The 21943-nt window shown below is 45.4% G+C and overlaps 1 protein-coding gene across 1 annotated transcript in view; it reads right to left on the minus strand.

Annotated features, from left to right (window-relative positions):
• The window catches only part of LOC122559018 (dynein axonemal heavy chain 12-like), a 42480-nt gene that overhangs the window by 2879 nt on the left and 17658 nt on the right, over positions 1-21943 (minus strand). The window contains 3 exon segments of the mRNA XM_043708117.1: positions 7632-7785; positions 11052-11595; positions 14466-14637. Coding sequence (XP_043564052.1) covers positions 7632-7785; positions 11052-11595; positions 14466-14637 — 870 coding nt within the window.

Here is a 21943-nt window from a genome sequence, read left to right on the forward strand (position 1 = left end):
GAAGCATATGTAAGGTATAGACAGGATAGATCAAGTGAATCCTTAGAGTATAAAGGCAATAGGATTAGACTTAAGAGGGAAATCAGGAGGGCAAAAAGAGGACATGAGATAGCTTTGGCAAATAGAATTAAGGAGAATCCAAAGGGATTTACAAATACATTAAGGACAAAAGGGTAACTAGGGAGACAATAGGGCCCCTCAAAGATCAGCAAGGCAGCCTTTGTGTGGAGCCACAGGAGATGAGGGAGGTACTAAACATGTATTTTGCATCAGTATTTACTGTGGAGAAGGACATGGAAGATATAGAATGTAGGGAAATAGATAGTGACATCTTGAAAAATGTCCATATTACAAAGAAGATGGTTCTGGATGTCTTGAAACGCACGGAAGTGGATAAATCCCCAGGACCTGATCAGGTGTACCCTAGAACTCTATGGGAAACTAGAGAAGTGATGTGATTGCTGGGCCTCTTGCTGAGATATTTGTATCATCGATAGTCACAGGTGAGGTGCTGAAAGAATCACGTGGTGCCACTATTTAAGAAAGGTGGTAAGGAAAAGCCAGGGAATCATAGACCGGTGAGCTTGACATCGGTGGTGGGCAAGTTGTTGGAGGGAATCCTGAGGGCCAGGGTTTACATGTATTTGGAAAGGCAAGAACTGATTAGGGAGAGCCAGCATGGCTTTGTGCGTGGGAAATCATGTCTCATGAACTTGATTGAGTTTTTTGAGAAGTTTTTGAACAAAGGATTGATGAGGGCAGAGCAATAGACGTGATCTATATGAACTTCAGTAAGGTGTTTGACAATGTTGCTCATGGGAGACTGGTTAGTAAGGTTAGATCTCATGGAATACAGGGAGAACTAGCCACTTACATACAGAACTGGCTCAAAGGTAGAAGACAGAGGGTGGTGGTGGAGGGTTGCTTTTCAGGCTGGAGGCCTGTGACCAGTGGTGTGCCACAAGGATTGGTGCTGGGTCCACTACTTTTTGTCATTTACATAAATGATTTGGATGTGAGCATAAGAGGTACAGTTAGTAAGTTTGCAGATGACACCAAAATTGGAGGTGAAGTGGACAAGAAAGAAGGTTACCTCCAGAGTACATTGGGATCTTGATCAGATTGGTCAATGAGCTGAGGACAGATGGAGTTTAATTTTGATAAATGTGAGGTTCTGCATCTTGGAAAAGCAAATCAGAGCAGGACTTTACACTTACTGGTAAGGTCCTGGGGAGTGTTGCTGAACAAAGACACCTTTGAGTACAGTTTCATAGTTCCTTGAAAGTTGGGTGACAGTAGACAGGGTAGTGAAGAAGGCATTTGGTATGCTTTCTTTTATTGATCAGAGCATTGAGTATATGAGTTGGGAGGTGATGTTGTGGCTGTACAGGACATTGGTTAGGCCATTTTTGGAATATTATGTATAATTCTGGTCTACTTTCTATCTGAAGGATGTTATGAAACTTGAAAGGGTTCAGAAAAGATTTACAAGGATGTTGCCAGGGTTGGAGGTTTAGAGCTATAGGGAGAGTTTGGAGAGGCTTGGGCTGTTTCCCCTGGAGCGTCGGAGGCTGAGGGGTGACCTTATAGAGGTTTATAAAATCATGAGAGCCATAGTGAGGCTGTGATATCTCTCCAAGCCTCCCTCTCTCCAGGAGAGCAGGGAGCACTTTCCTATGTATGTGCTCCTTTTATGGCAGCTGCCCCTTTAGAAAGGGAAAGCTGCCTGGAGCATGAGGAGAAAAGACTTTAGTTAGGCCACTGTTGGACTATTGCGTGCAATTCTGGTCTCCCAGATATAGGAAGGGTGTGTAAAACTTGAAAAGGTTCAGAAAGGTATTCAAGGACGTTACCAGGATTGGAGGGTGTGAGCTATAGGAAGAGGCTGAACTAGGATGGGGCTATTTTCCGTTGAGCATCTGAGGCTGAGGGGTGACCTTATAGAGGTTTATAAAATCATGAGGGGCATGGTTAGGGTAAATAGTCAAGATCTTTTCCCTGGGTTGGGGCAGTCCAGAACTAGAGAGCATAGATTTAGGGTGAGAAGGGAAAGATATAAAAGGGACCTAAGGGGCAACTTTTTCACACAGAGAGGGTGGTGTGTATATGGAATGAGCTGCCAGAGGAAGTGGTGGAGGCTGGTACAATTGCAACATTTAAAAAGCATCTGGATAGTTATTTGAGTAGGAAGGGTTGAGAGGAATATGGGCCAAGTGCTGGCAAATGGAACTAGATTAGGTTAGGATATGTGGTCGGCATGGACAAATTGGACCGAAGGGTCTGTTTCCGTGCTGTTCATCTCTATGACACTAAGTGTAAAATCAACACCTGTTCAATGCACTAAGCCCAGACTCGGGCTGAAGATAGCAAAGAACATTTGTACACAAATGCCAGGCAGTTTCAAAAGGAGACAATCTAATTATTGCCTCTTGATATTCAATGGCGTTACCATCACTGAAATCCTGGAGGTCACTATTGACCAGAAATTCAACTGGACTCACTGTAAGAGTCAGGCAGCATGGAAACAGACCCTTCAGTCCAACTCATCCATGCTGACCAGATGTCCCAATCTGACCTAGTCCCATTTGCCAGCATTTGGCTCATGTCCCTCTAAACCCTTCCTATTCATCTACCAATCCAAATGCCTTTTAAATGTTGCAATTGTATCCGTCTCCACCACTTCCTCTGGCAGTTTGTTTCATAGCATGCACCACCCTCTGTGTGAAAAAGTTACCTCTCCGGTCCTTTTTAAATCTTTCCCTTACATAAATAGTAACTACAAGAGTAGGTCAGAGGCTAAGAATACTGCAGCAAATAATTTGCCATCTGGCTCCCTGAAGTCTGTCCACCATCTACAAGGCACAACTCGAATGGAATGGAATTGCCTGGATAAATGCAGCTCCAACAACACTCAAGAGGCTTGACACCATCCAGGACAAAGCAGCCTGCTTTGGTATACACTACATCCGTAGACATCCACTACTTCTAACAACAACACTCAGTAGCAGCAGTGTGTACTATCTACAAAATCATTGCAGAAATTCACCAAAAATCCTTAGCAGCACTTTCTTAACCCATGACCACTTACATTTAGAAGGACAAGGGCAGCAGATACATGGGAACACCGCCAAGCCACTCACCAACCTAACTTGGAAATATATTGCCACTCCTTCACTGTTGCTGGGTCAAAATCCTGGAATTCTCTACTTGACAGCATTGTAGGTCTCCCTATAGCACATGGACTGCAGCAGTTCAAGAAGGCAGCTCATCACCACCTTCTCGACGGCAATTAGGATAATAAATGCTGGCCAGCCAGCAATGCCAATGTTCTGCAAGTGAATTTTAAAAAGTGCAACTTCAACTATATTACAGCTACAAGAGAGGGTTTTCTTTTTTAGCCTATAGGTGCAGTCATTTCAACTTATCTTACTTCTAAATCAATGGTGGCTCAGTGGTAAGCACTGCTGCTTCATAGTGCCAGGGACCTGGGTTTGATTCCAGCCTCAGGCGATTGTCTGTGTGGAGTTTGCTCGTTCTCCCCGTGTCTCTGTGGGTTCCCTCCAGGTGCTCCTATTTTCACCCACAATCCAAAGGTGTGTAGGTCAGGTGAATTGGCCAAGCTAAATTGCCCATAGTGTTAGGTGCATGAGTGAGAGGGAATTGGTCTGGGTGGGTTACTCTTCAGAGGGTTTGTGTGGACTTGTTGGGCCGAAGGGCCTGTTTCTACACTGTAGGGGAATCTAATCTAATGTTTCAGAAATATAAGGAGGGTCAAACATATATTGACTTTGAAAGGATCAAGCAAACTAATTTTAAGAATGGTGCAATGGTGGCTCAGTGGTTAGCACTGCTGCCTCACAGTGCCAGGGACCTGGATTCAATTCCAGCCTTGGGTGACTGTCTGTGTGGCATTTGTACATTCTCCCCGTGTCTGCGTGGGTTTCCTCTGGGTGCTCCGCTTTCCTCCCACAGTCCAAAGATGTGCAGGTCAGGTGGAGTGACCATGCTAAATTGCCAATAGTGTTAGGTGCATTAGTCAGAGGGAAGTGAGACTGGTTGGGTTACTCTTCAGAGGGTCGGTGTGGAGTGGTTGGCCCGAAGGGCCTGTTTCCACACTGTATGAAATCTAATCTAATTTAAAGAGGCCCTATCACTTGATCAGGCACTCATAGAATCATAATGATGTATAGCACAGAAACAGGCCTGTCAGTCCAACTTGTCCATGCCAACCAGATATCCAAAACTCATTTAGTTCTAATTACCAGCACTTGGTCCATATCCCTCGAAACTCTTCCTATTCATATACCATCCAGACGCTTTTAAAATGCATTTGTACATTCTCCCCGTGTCTGCGTGGGTTTCCTCTGGGTGCTCCGCTTTCCTCCCACAGTCCAAAGATGTGCAGGTCAGGTGAATTGGACATGCTAAATTGCCCATTGTGTTAGGTGCATTAGTCAGGGGTAAATGTAGTGTTGGGGAATGGGTCTGGGTGGGTTACTCTTCAGAGGGTCAGTGTAGACTTGTTGGGCTGAAGGGCCTGTTTCCACACTGTAGGGAATATAATCTAATCTAATCTATTTGAGCTGCCATCATAGATGGAATGGCAATGCAAAATCTAGCAGACTTTTGTCAGGCTGTATGTCGAGATAGGAGTTTCATATGAAAGGAGAAGTTCATTCTCCTCATAATGAATCAGTATCTGTCACTGGTTAGCATTTGTCAGATTGACTGAATTTGTGGAGTTATGAATTTTATGAAGAGACAGTTATGAATTTTATCAAGGAATGTCTTTGTTTAGATTAGATTAGACTCCCTGCAGTGTGGAAACAGGCCCTTTGGCCCAACCAGTCCACACCGACCCTCTGAAGAGTAACACACCCAGACCCATTCCCCTCTGACTAATGCACCTAACACTATAGGCAATTTAGCATGGCTAATTCCCCTGACCTGCACATCTTTGGACTGTGGGAGGAAACCGGAGCACCCGAAGAAAACCCGCACAGACACGGGGAGGATGTGCAAACTCCACACAGACAGTCACCCGAGCTGTAATTGAACCTGGGACCCTGGTGCTGTGAGGCAGCAGTGCTAACCACCGAGCCGCCCCAAAAGTCTACACCAGCCCTCCAAAGAGTAATCCACCCAGACCCATTCCCCTACTTTATATTTACCCCTGACTAATGCACCTAACTCTATGGGCAATTTAACATCTTTGGATTGAGGGAGGAAACCCATGCAGACAATGTGCAAACTCCATACAGATAGTAGCCTGAGGTGGGAATTGAACCTAGGTCCCTAGCACTGGGAGGTAACAGTGCTAACCACTGAGCCACCATGCCATTTGATTGCATTGGTAGGGGTGAGCATATATTTAATGACTATTTAGTGCTTTTTTCATGTTATTGTTGCTATTTAGATTATTCTATCGATCTAATTATCAGGATTTCAGATGTGCCATCTTGTATTATTTTTGACTATGCTGTTGGGCAATTAGCTGAATGTTTGGAGGCTGCCGAAGAACTGACAATCCTAATACATCTATTTTCACTCCAACATTTGCAAATGAATTTGCTTGAACATGCTCCAGACCTTAAACATTGCACATGCTTTCTGTCTTTCTTTAAGAGATAATGATGAATCATGACTGAACACAACTTGAACTAAACCATTAGTAACTATTATAAAAATGGATAAGTAAATCTATTGTGTGAGAGAACCATGTTGTTGTGCAGCCCACCTAACCTTACCAAGACCTCATAAGAACTCAACATCTTGAATGTAAAATGATTTCATATGACCCAAAGCCAGTAAATCTGGGAATAACTAATGTGAGTTTGGTAGCAATTTAAATAGTGCTAGTAGTAAGTTAATTGATCAGAAACTAAATTATACAACGATATTATTGCAAAACACAATTGAGTGAAACATGTTTAATGGAAAGATAAAAGTAACAATTGTGGAAAGTTTGAATTTCTAAAACAAAGGTTAGCACTGCTGCCTGTGTGCTAGGGACACAGGTTTGATTCTACCCTTGGATGACTGTTTGTGTGGAGATTGCACATTCTCTCTGTGTCTGCTTGGGTTTCCTTGGGGTGTTCCGGTTTCCTCCCACAGCCCAAAGATTGGCCATCATAAATTGTGCATAGTGTCCAGAAATCTATTGGTTAGATGGATTAGCTATGGTAAATACTGGGTTACAGGGAGAGAATGGGAAGGTGGGTCTGGATGGAATGCTCTTCAGAGAGTTGGAGTGGACCCGATGGGCTGAATGGCTGCTGCCACACTGTGGGCATTCTATGGCAACTTTCAGTTAATTTATTCAGTAACCACTGGTCTGAGATAATTTATATTTACTTGCTCAAATGAATTAATAAATATTGCAAATACGTAATGTTTTGTTTCAAGTGTTTTAAATATAACTTTTACTTTTGGGAATTGAATTGCTTAAATGTATGACATATGGAAAATAAAATAGTAAACACTCTGTTGCCATTAAAAAGATAATTCTTAGGACCATAAGATATAGGAGCAGAATTAGGCCATTCTACCGATTTGAGTCTGCTCTGCCATTTGATTGATCGGAGCTGATATGTTTCTCAACCCTATTGCAAAGAAGAAAAAGAACATTACAGCACAGGCCTCTTGGCCCTCCAAGCATATTCTCCTGCCTTCTCCCCATATGCTTTGATCCCTTTTCTAATCAAGAACTTATCTATCTCTTTCTTAAAGACACTCAATGACTTGGCATTCACAGCCCTGAATCACTAGCCTCTGGATAAAGAAATTGCTCCTCATCTCAGTTCATTCTTTTACTCTGAGGCTGTGCCATCGGATCCTGGTGTCTCCTACTAGTGGAAACATTTTCTCCACGTCCACTCTATACAGACCTCTCAGTATTCTATAAGTTTTAATGAGACACCCTTCTCCTCCTCCTAAACTCCATTGAGTATAGACCCAGGGTCCTCAACAATTTCTCATATGACAAGCCCTTCATTCCGAGGATCATTCTTGTGAACCTCCTCTGGACCCTCTCCAAGTCTAGCATATCTTTCCTTAGAGATAGCTATGCATAAAAGCATATAAAAACACAACAATTAAGCAAAAATAAAAGTAGAAAAACAAGTAGTCTGCTGATATTTTCTGTTTATCTCTGTGTACAAAATATTGTTTAACTTCTGTACAGGTTTTTTTTGTTTTAACATAAAATTTGGTGGCAAAATACTTTTGGTAAATAATTAGGAGCTTACATTTCTTTTAAAAAGTTACAGTTTCTACCAAGATCATAACATTTCTTAGTACTTAGGTGTAAATATCGTAATTCTAAATTAATTCCAGATACATGTAAGAAGTCCCAAGGAGCTCCAAATAACACATTTAAAAATTGTTTGGCACCATGGTAGGGTTATACCTGTGTTTCATGCAATATCAAACCCATGAAATCTCTGAGGTATTGGGTTCAACTCGGAATTTGTACTACAATTTTGGAATTGCTACAAAGAGGAAACTATTTTCTATTATATTGAATTTATAGTACAGATGCACCATGTGTCATGGGAATGCTATTATGCAGATCTAACATTCATGACTGCATCATGATTAGCAAGGTTGTTGAAACCATAACAGGAACTTACTCAAGATATGCCTGATCTCTGGCCATTCAGTTTGTTGTTCAAGCGTGGCTTTCAGCTTAGAGCAGAAGTAAACATGAGCCATATAATCCAACATCACACGGATCACTTTTCCAGATAGATGCTTCAACCAGTTTAAAGTAATGACTTCACAAAACTGAAATAGAAATTCAAAAGATTTAACAATTGTTTTCTTTTCAAACTATAATAAAAAAAGCACTGACCACAGCTGAACTTGATAACATTTCACTCCAGTAAAACTTTGAGTGAGAACAAAGTTGTGGTATATTCCAGTTTAATGGACTAAACTGTAAATTACTCCTGAAACTTCAAACATTTCTGTCTAGAAAGTCTATTTTGTATCACAAATGTGTGTCTTAAATTCATGATCGTTCTGGTGAATTTCTGTATTTGTTAGAATACTTCAGTGGTGAAAAATTAAACTGTTCCACTTTTGGCATAGTTTCACTACTGAGCTCATACTGGAGTCTGCTCAGGAAACTGCAGCCATCTGTTCAGTTGTGGAGAGGATGGTGTGAAACAGTGTCCTGTGATCCCCGATATGCTCACATATATATTCCAGCAGAGGATACTTTGAAATCCTGAAAGATATTTGTCTCCCTTGTCCAAAGATCTGGAACCTATTTACCTTCTTGCTGAGGTCAGCCAAATTAACCCAGTATCCAATGTGCACAGGTTATTGATATCTGGAATCACCTATTAGTTACAGATGCACTGAGTATGCTCTTTAAAAATTATGAGCCTGTGAAAGGTGAATAACGTAAGATGTAGGAACAGGGAGGGCCAGGCTATTCAGACCTTTGACCATTCCATATGATCATAATTAATGCATCTTGACTTCACCTTTTACAGTATAGGTACAGTAGTAGGGATGCTGGGCATATATTGTCATGGGCATGGCAAGACTGAATAGCATTTATGTTAATGCAATGAGTCTTGCGTATAAGGTAGATAAATTTAGAGGGGTTTTACAATGGTAGAGACATGATTGAGGGATGGACAAGAATGGAAACTCCATATTTCAGGGTATGATCACTTCAAATATGACTGAGGAGGAGAAGGTTGTAGAAGAGGTGGTGGTGCAATATTATCTAAGTGATTTACTATAATGAGGGATGATATCTTAGAAGGTTCCTCAATTGAGGTCTGATAGTTGGAATATCAAAACAAACAGAGAGCAGCCATATTATTGGAAGTATATTAAAGACCCCAAACAGTCAGGATGAGATAGAAGGGCAGACATGTTGCAAATTTCAGAGAGTGTAAAAGCATTAAGATGATAAAGGGGATTTCAACTCCCCCAATTTTAACCTTGATAGACAAAGGATAAAAGGTTTAGAGGCAGCAGAATTTCTGAACTGTGTACAGGAGAGCTTTTTAAGCTAATACTGAATATTGAGGGTGGGGGAAGCAGTGGAGGCGGGGGGGCGGAGCGCGTGGTGGGGAGGTGCTGGACTACCTTTGGGGAACAAAGTCAGGCAATTGTCAGTATGAAGTGTCAGTGGCAGAGTTTTTTGGTGACAGTGACCATAACTCAGTATGACATTATGGAAAAGGACAAAGTTGGAATGGAAATAGAGTCTGAATTGGGAGAAGGGCGATTTTACTGTGCTAAGGTCAGAATGGAATGGAAGCTGCTACTTGTAGGAAAGTCTATGTCAGATTAGTGGGAGCTATTTAAAAGAAAATAGTGAGAGTGCAGGGCCAACTTGCTTTGTCATGCAGAGATCTTGTCTAACAAATTTGATCCAAATTCTTGGGGAGAATTGTCTAGGTCTGTGGGTGAGGGTTGTGTAGTGGACTTCAGTAAGGCTTTTGGTAAGGTGTTGCATGAAAAATTGGTCAGGAAAGTAAGAACCTGTGAGATATGGAGCAGTTTTACAAATTTTACAAAAATTAGTTTAGTGGCAGGAGGCAAAGGGGTGCAGGTTGAAAGTTGTTTTTGTAATTGGAAGCCTGTGACAAAAATCTCTCTGGGAATATGGGTGCAATTTCCGTGAACAACACGTGGAATTTGAATTTGATTAATAATAAATTGGAATTAAAAGACAGTTTCAGTAATGGTGACCATAGGACTACAACATTGTTTGTTGTAAAAACACATCTGGTTCAATAATGGCCTTGTGACTATATATATGATTCCACATGAACAGCAATGTGGTTGACTCAACTGTCTCTGAAATGGTCCAGCAAAGTTTAAGGGTAATTAGGGATGGGCAATAAATGCTGGGCCTGAAACCATCACCCACATCGGATGAAAGAGTGAAAAACAAAAAACATCGCTCCCTGTCGTGCACTTTGTATAAGATGCAACTGTTGAAGATTTTTCATTTAAAGCAGAAATGTTATCCTCATATCAATGTCAGCCAAATTGTCCACCCAAATAAAATACAACAGTTCCTCAACTCGATTGAATAGGAACTCTCCAGCATTCCTATAGAAAAATATAGAAGTATAATGGAGAGTACTTTGAGAAACCATATACAATACTACTCTCTCAAAATAGTGGAAGGTAGAACAAAAAAAGTGTTGTGGAGCTGCCAGTGTTGGACTTGGGTGGACAAAATTAAAAATCGCACAACACCAGGTTATAGTTCAAATGGTTTATTTGCAAGTACAGAGGAACCTTGATTATCCGGCATTTGATTATCCGAATTTTGGAATATCCAGACAAGGTTGCAAGGTTCCAATGCTTAGCTAAACTGTGTTATCCAGCATTCGATTATCTAAACATTTGATTATCTGATAATAATAAATAATTGAGGTTGCCCTGTACAAGCTTTTGGAGTACTGTACTACCTGACCAAGGAGCAGTGCTCTGAAAGCTTGTACTTCTAAATTAACCTGAAAAAATATTGATTCATTTGAATCTAATATCAAGGTGTCATGAAAACCAAGTTGCGCACTCTCAATGACTACAATATAGGTCTGAGTTACTACTTACTGAAGCTTGAAGTGTCCAAAAGACTATTTTATAGTGCACTATTGCCTACATGCTTTTAAGAAGCCCACTTAATTTTGGTGGATATCTTTTTATCCACCTACGAAAGATGTCATAATCTTTGTTCGTCCTGCTAGTTGACTCCCATATTCTCTTCTTCTATTAGCAAAAAAAAAATCACAATTCTACGCCCTTCTGTGTTTTTCAGTGATGAGTCTCTTAGCAAGATATTCTTGTTATGAGTTTTGGAGGACCAAAGACCATCAGCTTCCCAATTTCAATGTGTGGCTGCACATTCAGTCATTAGAGGTTCCTATCTAATTGTTTCTTATAATGGTGAGCACTGATGACTGCAGGATGCTGGCAATATTAATTGTAGTTGACCATGTATTTATCACACAGCCATTGTGAAGTAGCCAGTTTCTATAGCATTGGAATATGGAAACTCTTTCAGTACCTACCATGTTGTCTCTAATGACTGATGGTGTCCATCCTTCAGAAGAAAATTGAGGATGAATTTTGTTTTCATGAGGGCAATCAAAGCATCGATGGATATCATATCCATAACTGAACAACATCCTCAACATGACTTAATCGTTTAATGCATATTGCAGAGCAGATGGAAAGTGAGTTGTGTTCACTCTGCAATAGTAGTTTACATTGGACCCATGGCGAAGAAGCAAGTTTATAAGTTTATAATTGCCCATTCTCAGAGCTACCTGAAGACAGTTGATAGGATCTTGGTTTGGTAGCGCTCCTGCCTCCAGGAGGAGTCGAGTAGAACAGACATCATTATTTGAGACAGCAAAATAGAGAGCAGATTTCCTGTGATCATCATAACTTCTTCGAAGCCTCGGACTGAGCATGAAATTAACATCAAAATGGAACTGCAGGAGTAACTTGAGACATTCTGGGTGACCACCTGCTGCTGCAGAGTGCACTGGGCTTATCCCACTCTCTTTGATAGCAGAGTAATCTGTAACTGGGATCAACTGCTTCAATGATCTATTGAAGTCAAGATGAATAAATTTTAACAATTAAGAAAAACTGCAAATCATAGAAATTAGCAATAAATGTAACCTTTTAGAGGTACCCAGAGGATCCACCATTACCCAAAATAAAAAGATTGCAGGTTTATACCCTTAATCAATCAGACATAAGGTCTAACATTTAAGCATTGCTATGATCCTGGACAAAACTACCAATTTGTGTTAAAATCTGGCTAAGGTCCAGTCACTTTTTTATACAGTAGGTACAGTATGAGACCAAGAGGACCTACAAAGTGAATATATCTGCAAAGTCCCACAGTTTTTTTAGCAAATAACAATAGGTTTTACAACATTAGAGCAGTAATACAATCTACAATGCATGTAAATTTATATTCGAGAAGACCAGAATTAACATGGTAAATATGGATACCCCACACCCCAGATCAAATAACATAAGTATGAAAGTAAGATCCCACAAATTTCTCAGTAATTCACTGCCGATGTCATTGACACAGTCGGTTATCAAATCTTGTTAGATTTCACAAGGGATTAAATCTTCAATAATGTTGATGTGGCCTTGCAGCTTCCCAGCAAGAGCCATTCCATCAGAGATTACTTCAATGTCAGCTCCCAATCTGGTCAGTTAACCTTCCTTCCTGGATCTACACTCCTCTGGACTCCAGAAACTGCACTTCACAACATGATTGATGAATTGGGGATATTGTTCTAAATTGCGAACTTTCAAAACATGTATTGGCTGTAACGCGATTACATTGCCAACACCTTAAGCACTGTTTCTAAAGAGTGATTTTTCTATAACACGGGGTTGCACTAGAATGCAACCATCATATTATAGAAGATCTACTTGTACTTTATTTTAGACAGATGTTGAGCAACACTTGATCCCCCACCTCTGAGCCAGAAACTGTTGAGTTCAAGAGCATGTTTTGGTAAAAGAAGAAGTGCTCACAACGTTATCAACAGTTTGAAAATCATCCTGCTGATCTTTCCAATATGCCCGATTAATCCGTAAAAATGGAAAATAGTATTTGTGTGAATATAAAATGAACAGTTCCCAGTTGAGGCACCCAACATAGGAGAGTTCAGATGAATGGTCAGTGACCTAAAATGTTGGCAAAAGTGAGGACTGCAGATGCTGGAAATCAGAGTCTAGATTAGATTACATTACAGTGTGGAAACAGGCCCTTCGACCAACAAGTACACACCGACCCGCCGAAGCGCAACCCACCCATACCCCTACATTTACCCTTTACCTAACGCTATGGGCAACTTAACATGGCCAATTCACCTGACCTCCACATCTTTGGATTGTGGGAGGAAACCAAAGGAAACCCACGCAGACACGGGGAGAACGTGCAAACTCCACACAGTCAGTCGCCTGAGGCGGGAGTTGAACCCGGGTCTCTGGCGCTGTGAGGCAGCAGTGCTAACCACTTGCCACCATGCCGCCCACTAGATTAGAGTGGTGCTGGAAAAGCACAGTAGGTCAGGCAGCACCACTCTAATCTAGACCTAAAATGTTGGGCTAGATCTTTTGGTTAGTTGTGATGCTGAAGCAACCATTGCTCACTGCAAAGATAAATACACGTCTTGTAACTTGTAACTGAGTCTTCTGGTTTGCAGTGGTCGAGATCTGAGGGAAACTCCAAGGAGAGGACTCGACTGTTAATCACTGAGCTGCACCAGAAATCAGCAGTGGGACAACACTGGGGTGAGTATCTTGCTTAAGTACTGTGCAGCAGGCCCTAGAGACTGACACTAAGGTCAGGGTTGGGGACATTTTTGGGGGGGCTCAGGCAATGTAACTACATCAATTGGAAGATTACACTTCTCATGCCATTACTGAGCATGTGCACATCAGGATCTCCAAAGGCACTTGATGTGCAATTGAGGCAAGACCTCATTTTTGCTGCTGATGGTATTGGAAGATCCAGCCAATTATCTAGTTGCCTTTTCAGATGCTGAGTAATGCCAGCATTCCTGTTTTTAATCCATTATTGGTAGAGTTGAGTTGGAAGAAACAAAGAAGTCCCACAGTTAAATGTTTCTTAGATTGACATCAAGAGCTGCCAACTCTACTAAAAGAGAGGAAGTGCCTTGTGCAGAGTTATTTATGAAAAAGAAAGCAGAGACAATTTGCCTGAGATTTCTGTGAAGTGTTCTAGCTTCTTGCAGACAAATAAAGGTTCCAAGGAGGTACTATTTTAAAACTGGGAATTAATATTGTCAGGCCACAGTGAATTAATTGTAAATAATCACTGTCCTTTTACTACTGTTACTGTGCCTTGAAGTTTGTACAGAAGGTATTAATTATGAAGTTCGAAGAATATTATGATGTCCTGAACAATGGATGACACGATAGACAAAAAAGGCGACAGTGCCTGCTGATCAATATAAGGGTTACTTGGAGAAGCAGCTTCTGAATACACCCATGGTTTACATTCACATCAGGCACCTTCAACTACTAGGGTTCTACTAATCTGGTCCAGATCTTCATATATATGACTAAACCAGGATAAAGTTTCTTGCGAAGTTGAAATGAATAACTAAGCAATAAATCCAGCTTGAGTGGAATTTCTTTAGGGCCAAGTAAGATGCATAAATAAAGACCTTGAAGATGTTCTTTCTACCAGAATCTCAAATGTGAAGTCAAAATCATTATGAAGGAGAGTAAAAGGAACAAGCCAATTTTCAACTTACCCCACTGTAACTGAAAGTGCAAACATAGTCACAGTATTTTAACCTTAATCAACAAACACTTTTTAAAAATGTTAGCATACTTTAACTGAGATTTCTATTTGAACTGAGGAAAATAAAATCACCACTGTAGCTATTTTCTGTCCAATATATTTTTCTAAGACTTACTCATAATGCCCTTTGTATGATGCCCTGTGAATTGGCAGGTGACCAGAACTTTTAGGAACATTGGCATCAGCCCCATATTCCAATAGGAGTGCCAGGCATTCTGAGTCTGCAATTGCAGCAGCCTCAAATAACACAGACACCCCATCAGAGGCTTGAGAAAGGACATCAGCACCTGTGAAAGAGAAACAAATTAGCTTGAAGTACAGTGAGGCTGAATAATAAAAAGGTGTGGATATTTTTACATACTTATTTCACTGATTTGTACTCATGAACACTCATCCATAGGAATGTATCTCTTATTTGTCAGCTGTAACAGATTAATGTGAAAAGAGTTGGAACAAATCCAATTTCCAAAGAATTTGAATCTGCAGCGTATATGTTCCTAAAACTAAGCATTGAAGACCGTTTGAAGCCATACGGTGTTGTCATTAAAAAGGGATTATTGTAGCATATGGTATTGCCCCTGACTAGCACAGACCAAGCATCTTCCTTCTCTAGAGTCATCAATTTGTAGCCTTACAGCAACTGTAAGTTTGGGAGATAGGTTGGAAAGAGAAAAAACCTTTATAAAAAGTTGGATCTGCTGGTGAAGGCTGCAGTGGTAAAATTGAATATGCTTCTATGACACATTTCCTTACTACTTCACTGGGCACCCCATTTTAAAATAAAACCTCAATGATTTTGGACAGTGATTTATCCCTTCATTCCATGTTAAAATATATGGAATGCCAAACCTATCAAAGTTCTAAACATCAACTATTTTACCTATTTCAGTACCAGGCAAAATACACAAATATACTTAGACAAACTGTTGCAGAATAAAATGAGCTTTAATGATGAATGAAAATACCAAAACCACAACAGATAGACATATTAATAGCTTCAAAGTCTATATATCATAAATAACCCTAAAATTTGTTTTATTAATTAGCTGACTGATAAAAGATAGAGAAAAGAGATAAGGAAGGCACTCTTGTATGTTGTGACAGGTTGTATACTCCACGGGTCTGTATTGGTTGTTTACCTCAGCTTTACATCATTTGTATCAATGATGTGAATGAAATAATAGAGATTATGGATCCACGTTTGCAGCTATTAAATTAGAGGGAACAGTAAGTTGCAAAGATTTGTGCAAGAAGTTATAAAGCAATTCAAACAGTTGAAGTTAATGAGCAGAAACATGGCAGATTTATTCCAGTGTAGAGACGCATGATGTAATTAATCTCAGATTCAAGAAAGTCAAATGGTTTCACACTGCTGTTTCATTCATTGAATATATGATACATGCAAGTGTAGTTAGGTTTATGAGGAACAGGAAGCTCTGCTCCTAAGGGACAGCGTCTTGTTGAGGCATCAGCAGTCTTTCCTGCTGTCTAGTGAACAGGCAAGTTAGCATCAAGAACAAGGGTAAAGCTCTCAGAGCTCTGCCCCATTCCTGATGTTGAGTCCCTCGATCAGTCACTGAATAGAAAAGAATATCCTTTATTGTCATGTGTACTCCATTGCAGAAGTACAGTGAAAAGCTGTTCTGTCTGCCTGTTATGGCACCATCTTAGATACAAGTACCCAGGTACAAATCTTGGATACAAAAGAGGAATAAAAAGTAGTTGCATCATTTTACACGGTTCAAAAAATATGTTAGAAATAAGACGTGGTTAAACGATTGGCATTACAGTCAGATAAAAATATTCAAACATTACATTGTGGCAGGTTAGCACAGGGGCTCCGCATGTGGTCTGACTGCCCGTACCAGACCCCAGTCCAACAGCCATCCCCACTCTACTCCAAATCTAAAAGTATGCTCATACCACACTTCAGCTGCTCCAAAATAAGTTCCAAGACAGCCTCCCCCATACCTGTCTCTGCCTGGGACTGGTTGCCTGTGTGCTGCTTTGGGAATCGCTGTCCACATACACCTCCGTGACTTGCTGCCTGTACGCTGTTCTGGGACTTGCTATCTGTGCACTGCTCCGCGACTCATTGCTTGTACACGGCTGCTCCGCGGCTCATTGCTTGTATACTGCTGCTCTGGGACTCGCTGCTTGTACACTGCTGCTCTGGGACTCGCAGCTTATACACTGCTGCTCTGGGAATCACTGCTTCTACACTGCTGCTCCATGACTCGCTGCTTGTACACTGCTGCTCTGGGACTCGCTGCTTGTACACTGCTGCTCTGGAACTCACTGCTTGTACACTGCTGCTCCATGACTCGCTGCTTGTACACTGCTGCTCTGGGACTCGCTGCTTGTACACGGCTACTCTGGGACTCGCTGCTTGTACACTGCTGCTCTGGGACTCGCTGCTTGTACACAGCTACTCTGGGACTCGCTGCTTGTACACTGCTGCTCTGGGACACGTTGCTTGTACACGGCTACTCTGGGACTCGCTGCTTGTATACTGCTGCTCTGGGACATGCTGCTTGTACACGGCTGCTTTGGGATTCGCTGCTTGTACACTGCTGCTCTGGGACATGCTGCTTGTACACGGCTACTCTGGGACTCTCTGCTTGTACACTGCTGCTCTGGGACACGCTGCTTGTATACGGCTGGTTTGGGACTCGCAGCTTGTACACTGCTGCTCTGGGACTCGCTGCTTGTACACTGCTGCTCCGTGACTCGCTGCTTGTACACTGCTGCTCTGGGACTCACTGCTTGTACACTGCTGCTCTGGGACTCGCTGCTTGTACACTGCTGCTCTGGGACACACCGCTTGTACACTGCAGCTCTGGGACTCGCTGCTTGTACACGGCTACTCTGGGACTCGCTGCTTGTACACGGCTACTCTGGGACTCGCTGCTTGTATACTGCTGCTCTGGGGCTCGCTGCTTGTACACGGCTACTCTGGGACTCGCTGCTTGTATACTGCTGCTCTGGGACTCGGTGCTTGTACACTGCTGCTCCGTGACTCGCTGCTTGTACACTGCTGCTCTGGGACTCGGTGCTTGTACACTGCTGCTCTGGGACTCACTGCTTGTACACTTCTGCTCTGGGACTCACTGCTTGTACACGGCTACTCTGGGACTTGCTGCTTGTACACTGCTGCTCTGGGACTCGCTGCTTGTACACGGCTACTCTGGGACTTGCTACTTGTACACTGCTGCTCTGGCACTCGCTGCTTGTACACGGCTGCTCCGTGACTCGCTGCTTGTACACGGCTACTCTGGGATTCGCTGCTTGTACACAGCTGCTCTGGGACTCGCTGTTTGTACACGGCTACTCTGGGACTCGCTGCTCGTACACTGCTGCTCTGGGACTCGTTGCTTGTTCACTACTGCTCCGTGACTCGCAGCTTGTACACTGCTGCTCTGGGACTCGTTGCTTGTACACTGCTGCTCCATGACTCGCTGCTTGTACACTGCTGCTCTGGGACTCGTTGCTTGTTCACTGCTGCTCCGTGACTCGCTGCTTGTACACTGCTGCTCTGGGACTCGCTGCTCGTACACTGCTGCTCTGGGACTCGCTGCTTGTTCACTGCTGCTCCATGACTCGCTGCTTGTACACTGCTGCTCTGGGACTCGCTGCTTGTACACGGCTACTCTGGGACTCCTTGCTTGTACACTGCTGCTCTGGGACTCGCTGATTGTACACGGCTACTCTGGGACTCGCTGCTTGTACACTGCTGCTCTGGGACTCACTGCTTGTACACTGCTGCTCCGTGACTCGCTGCTTGTACACTGCTGCTCTGGGACTCGCTGCTTGTACACGGCTACTCCGCGACTCGCTGCTTATATACTGCTGCTCGGTGACTTGCTGCTTTTACAGTGCTCTGGGACTCGCTGCCCGCTCACTGCTCTGGGACTCACTGCCCGCGTGCTACTCTGGGACTCACTGCCTGTGTGCTGCTCTGGGACTCACTGCCCGTGTGCTACTCTGGGACTCACTGCCTGTGTGCTGCTCTGGGACTCACTGCCTGCTGACTGCTCTGGGACTCACTTTTTGTTTGCTGCTCTGGGACCCTCTGCCCGTGTGCTGCTCTGGGACTCACTGGCCGTGTGCTGCTCTGGAACTCACTGCACGTGTGCTACTCTGGGACTCACTGCCCGTGTACTGCTCTGGGACTCACTGCCCATGTTCAGCTTTGGGATCACTGCCTGCACGTTGCTCTGGGACTCACTGCCTGCACACTGATCTGGGACTCACTGTCTGCACACTGCTCTGGGACCCGTGGCCTGCACACTGCTCTGGGATCAGTGCCTGCACACTGATCTGGGACTCACTGCCTGCATACTGCTCTGGGACCTGTGGCCTGCACACTGCTCTGGGACTCACTGCCTGCACACTGCTCTGGGATCACTGCCTGCACACTGCTCTGGGATCAATGCCCTGCACACTGCTCTGGGATCAGTGCCTGCACACTGCTCTGGGATCACTGCCTGCACACTTCTCTGGGATCAGTGCCTGCACACTTCTCTGGGATCAGTGCCTGCACACTGCTCTGGGATCACTGCCTGCACACTTCTCTGGGATCAGTGCCTGCACACTTCTCTGGGATCAGTGCCTGCACACTGCTCTGGGATCACTGCATGCACACTGCTGTGGGACTCACTGCCTGCACACTGCTCTGGGACTCACTGCCCATGTTCAGCTTTGGGATCACTGCCTGCACGCTGCTCTGGGACTCACTGCCTGCACACTGATCTGGGACTCACTGCCTGCACACTGCTCTGGGACCCGTGGCCTGCACACTGCTCTGGGACTCACTGCCTGCACACTGCTCTGGGATCACTGCCTGCACACTGCTCTGGAACCCACTGCCTGCACACTGCTCTGGGATCACTGCCTGCACACTGCTCTGGGACTCACTGCTTGCACACTGCTCTGGGATCAGTGCCTGCACACTGCTCTGGGATCACTGCCTGCACACTGCTCTGGGATCACTGCCTGCACACTTCTCTGGGATCAGTGCCTGCACACTGCTCTGGGATCACTGCCTGCACACTGCTCTGGGACTCACTGCCTGCCCACTGCTCTGGGACTCACTGCCTGCACACTGCTCTGGGACCCGTGGCCTGCACACCGCTCTGGGATCACTGCCTGCACACTGCTCTGGGACTCACTGCCTGCACACAGCTCTGGGACTCGCTGCCCGCGTGCCTCTCTGGGACTCACTGCCTTCACACTGCTCTGGGATCACTGCCTGCACACTGCTCTGGGACTCACTGCCTGCACACTGCTCTGGAACCCGCGGTCTGCACACTGCTCTGGGACTCACTGCCTGCACACTGCTCTGGGTCTCACTGCCCGCACACAACTCTGGGATCACTGCCCGCACACTGCTCTGGGATCACTGCCTGCACACTGCTCTGGGACTCACTGCCTGCACACTGCTCTGGGACCCGCGGCCTGCACACTGCTCTGGGATCACTGCCTGCACACTGCTCTGGGACTCACTGCCTGCACACTGATCTGGGACCCGCGGCCTGCACACTGCTCTGGGACTCACTGCCCGCACACTGCTCTGGGATCACTGCCCGCACACTGCTCTGGGACTCACTGCCTGCACACTGCTCTGGGACCCACGGCCTGCACACTGCTCTGGGACTCACTGCCCGCACACAGCTCTGGGACTCGCTGCCCGCGCGCTGCTCTGGGACCCGCGGCCTGCACACTTCTCTGGGACTCACTGCCTGCACACTGCTCTGGGACTCACTGCCTTCACACTGCTCTGGGATCACTGCCTGCACACTGCTCTGGGACTCACTGCCTGCACACTGCTCTGGGACTCAAAGCCTTCACACGCTCTGGGACTTTCTGCCCACACACTGCTCTGGGACTCACTGCCTGCACACTGCTCTGGTATCACTGCCTGTGCGCTGCTCTGGGACTCACTGCTCTTGTGCTGCTCTGGGACTCACTGCCCGTGTGCTACTCTGGGAGTCACTGCCCGTGTGCTACTCTGGGTCTCACTACCTGTGTGCTACTCTGGGACTCACTGCCTGTGTGCAGCTCTGGGACCCACTACCCGTGTGCTACTCTGGGTCTCACTGCCTGTGTGCTGCTCTGGGACTCACTGCCTGTGTAATGCTCTGGCACTCACTGCCCATGTGCTACTCTGGGACTCACTGCACGTGTGCTACTCTGGGACTCACTGGCCGTGTGCTACTCTGGGACTCACTGCTTGTGTGCTGCTCTGGGATTCACTGCCTGTGTGCTACTCTGGGACTCACTACCCGTGTGCTACTCTGGGACTCACTGCCTGTGTGCTACTCTGGGACTCACTGCCCTTGTGTTGCTCTGGGACCCACTACCCATGTGCTTCTCTGGGACTCACTGCCCGTGTGCTGCCCTGAGACCCACTACCCATGTGCTACTCTGGGACTCACTGCCTGAGTGCTACTCTGGGTCTCACTGCCCGTGTGCAGCTCTGGGACTCACTGCCCGTGTGTTACTCTGGGTCTCACTGCCCGTGTGCAGCTCTGGGACTCACTGCCCGTGTGCTGCTCTGGGACTCACTGCCCGTATGCTGCTCTGGGACCCACTACCCTTGTGCTACTCTGGGACTCACTGCCCGTGTGCTGCTCTGGGACTCACTGCCCGTATGCTGCTCTGGGACCCACTACCCTTGTGCTACTCTGGGACTCACTGCCCGTGTGCTGCTCTGGGACTCACTGCCCGTATGCTGCTCTGGGACCCACTACCCTTGTGCTACTCTGGGACTCACTGCCCGTGTGCTGCTCTGGGACTCACTGCCCGTATGCTGCTCTGGGACCCACTACCCTTGTGCTACTCTGGGACTCACTGCCCGTGTGCTGCTCTGGGACTCACTGCCCGTATGCTGCTCTGGGACTCACTGCCCGTGTGCAGCTCTGGGACTCACTGCCCGTGTGCTACTCTGGGACTCACTGCCCGTGTGCAGCTCTGGGACTCACTGCCCGTGTGCTGCTCTGGGACTCACTGCCCGTATGCTGCTCTGGGACCCACTACCCTTGTGCTGCTCTGGGACTCACTGCCCGTGTGCTACTCTGGGAGTCACTGCCCGTGTGCTACTCTGGGTCTCACTACCTGTGTGCTACTCTGGGTCTCACTGCCTGTGTGCTGCTCTGGGACCCACTACCCGTGTGCTACTCTGGGTCTCACTGCCTGTGTGATGCTCTGGCACTCACTGCCCATGTGCTACTCTGGGTCTCACTGCACGTGTGCTACTCTGGGACTCACTGCTTGTGTGCTGCTCTGGGATTCACTGCCTGTGTGCTACTCTGGGACTCACTGCTTGTGTGCTGCTCTGGGATTCACTGCCTGTGTGCTACTCTGGGACTCACTGCCTGTGTGCTGCTCTGGGACTCACTGCCTGTGTGCTGCTCTGGGACTCACTGCCTGTGTGCTACTCTGGGACTCACTGCCTGTGTGCTGCTCTGGGACTCACTGCCCATGTGATGCTTTGGGACTCACTGTCTGTGTACTGCTCTTGTGCTCACTGCCCGTGTGCAGCTCTGGGACTCACTGCACGTGTGCAGCTCTGGGACTCACTGCACGTGTGCA

This window comes from Chiloscyllium plagiosum, chromosome 18 (assembly GCF_004010195.1).
Source record: "Chiloscyllium plagiosum isolate BGI_BamShark_2017 chromosome 18, ASM401019v2, whole genome shotgun sequence".
Lineage (NCBI taxonomy): Eukaryota > Metazoa > Chordata > Chondrichthyes > Orectolobiformes > Hemiscylliidae > Chiloscyllium > Chiloscyllium plagiosum.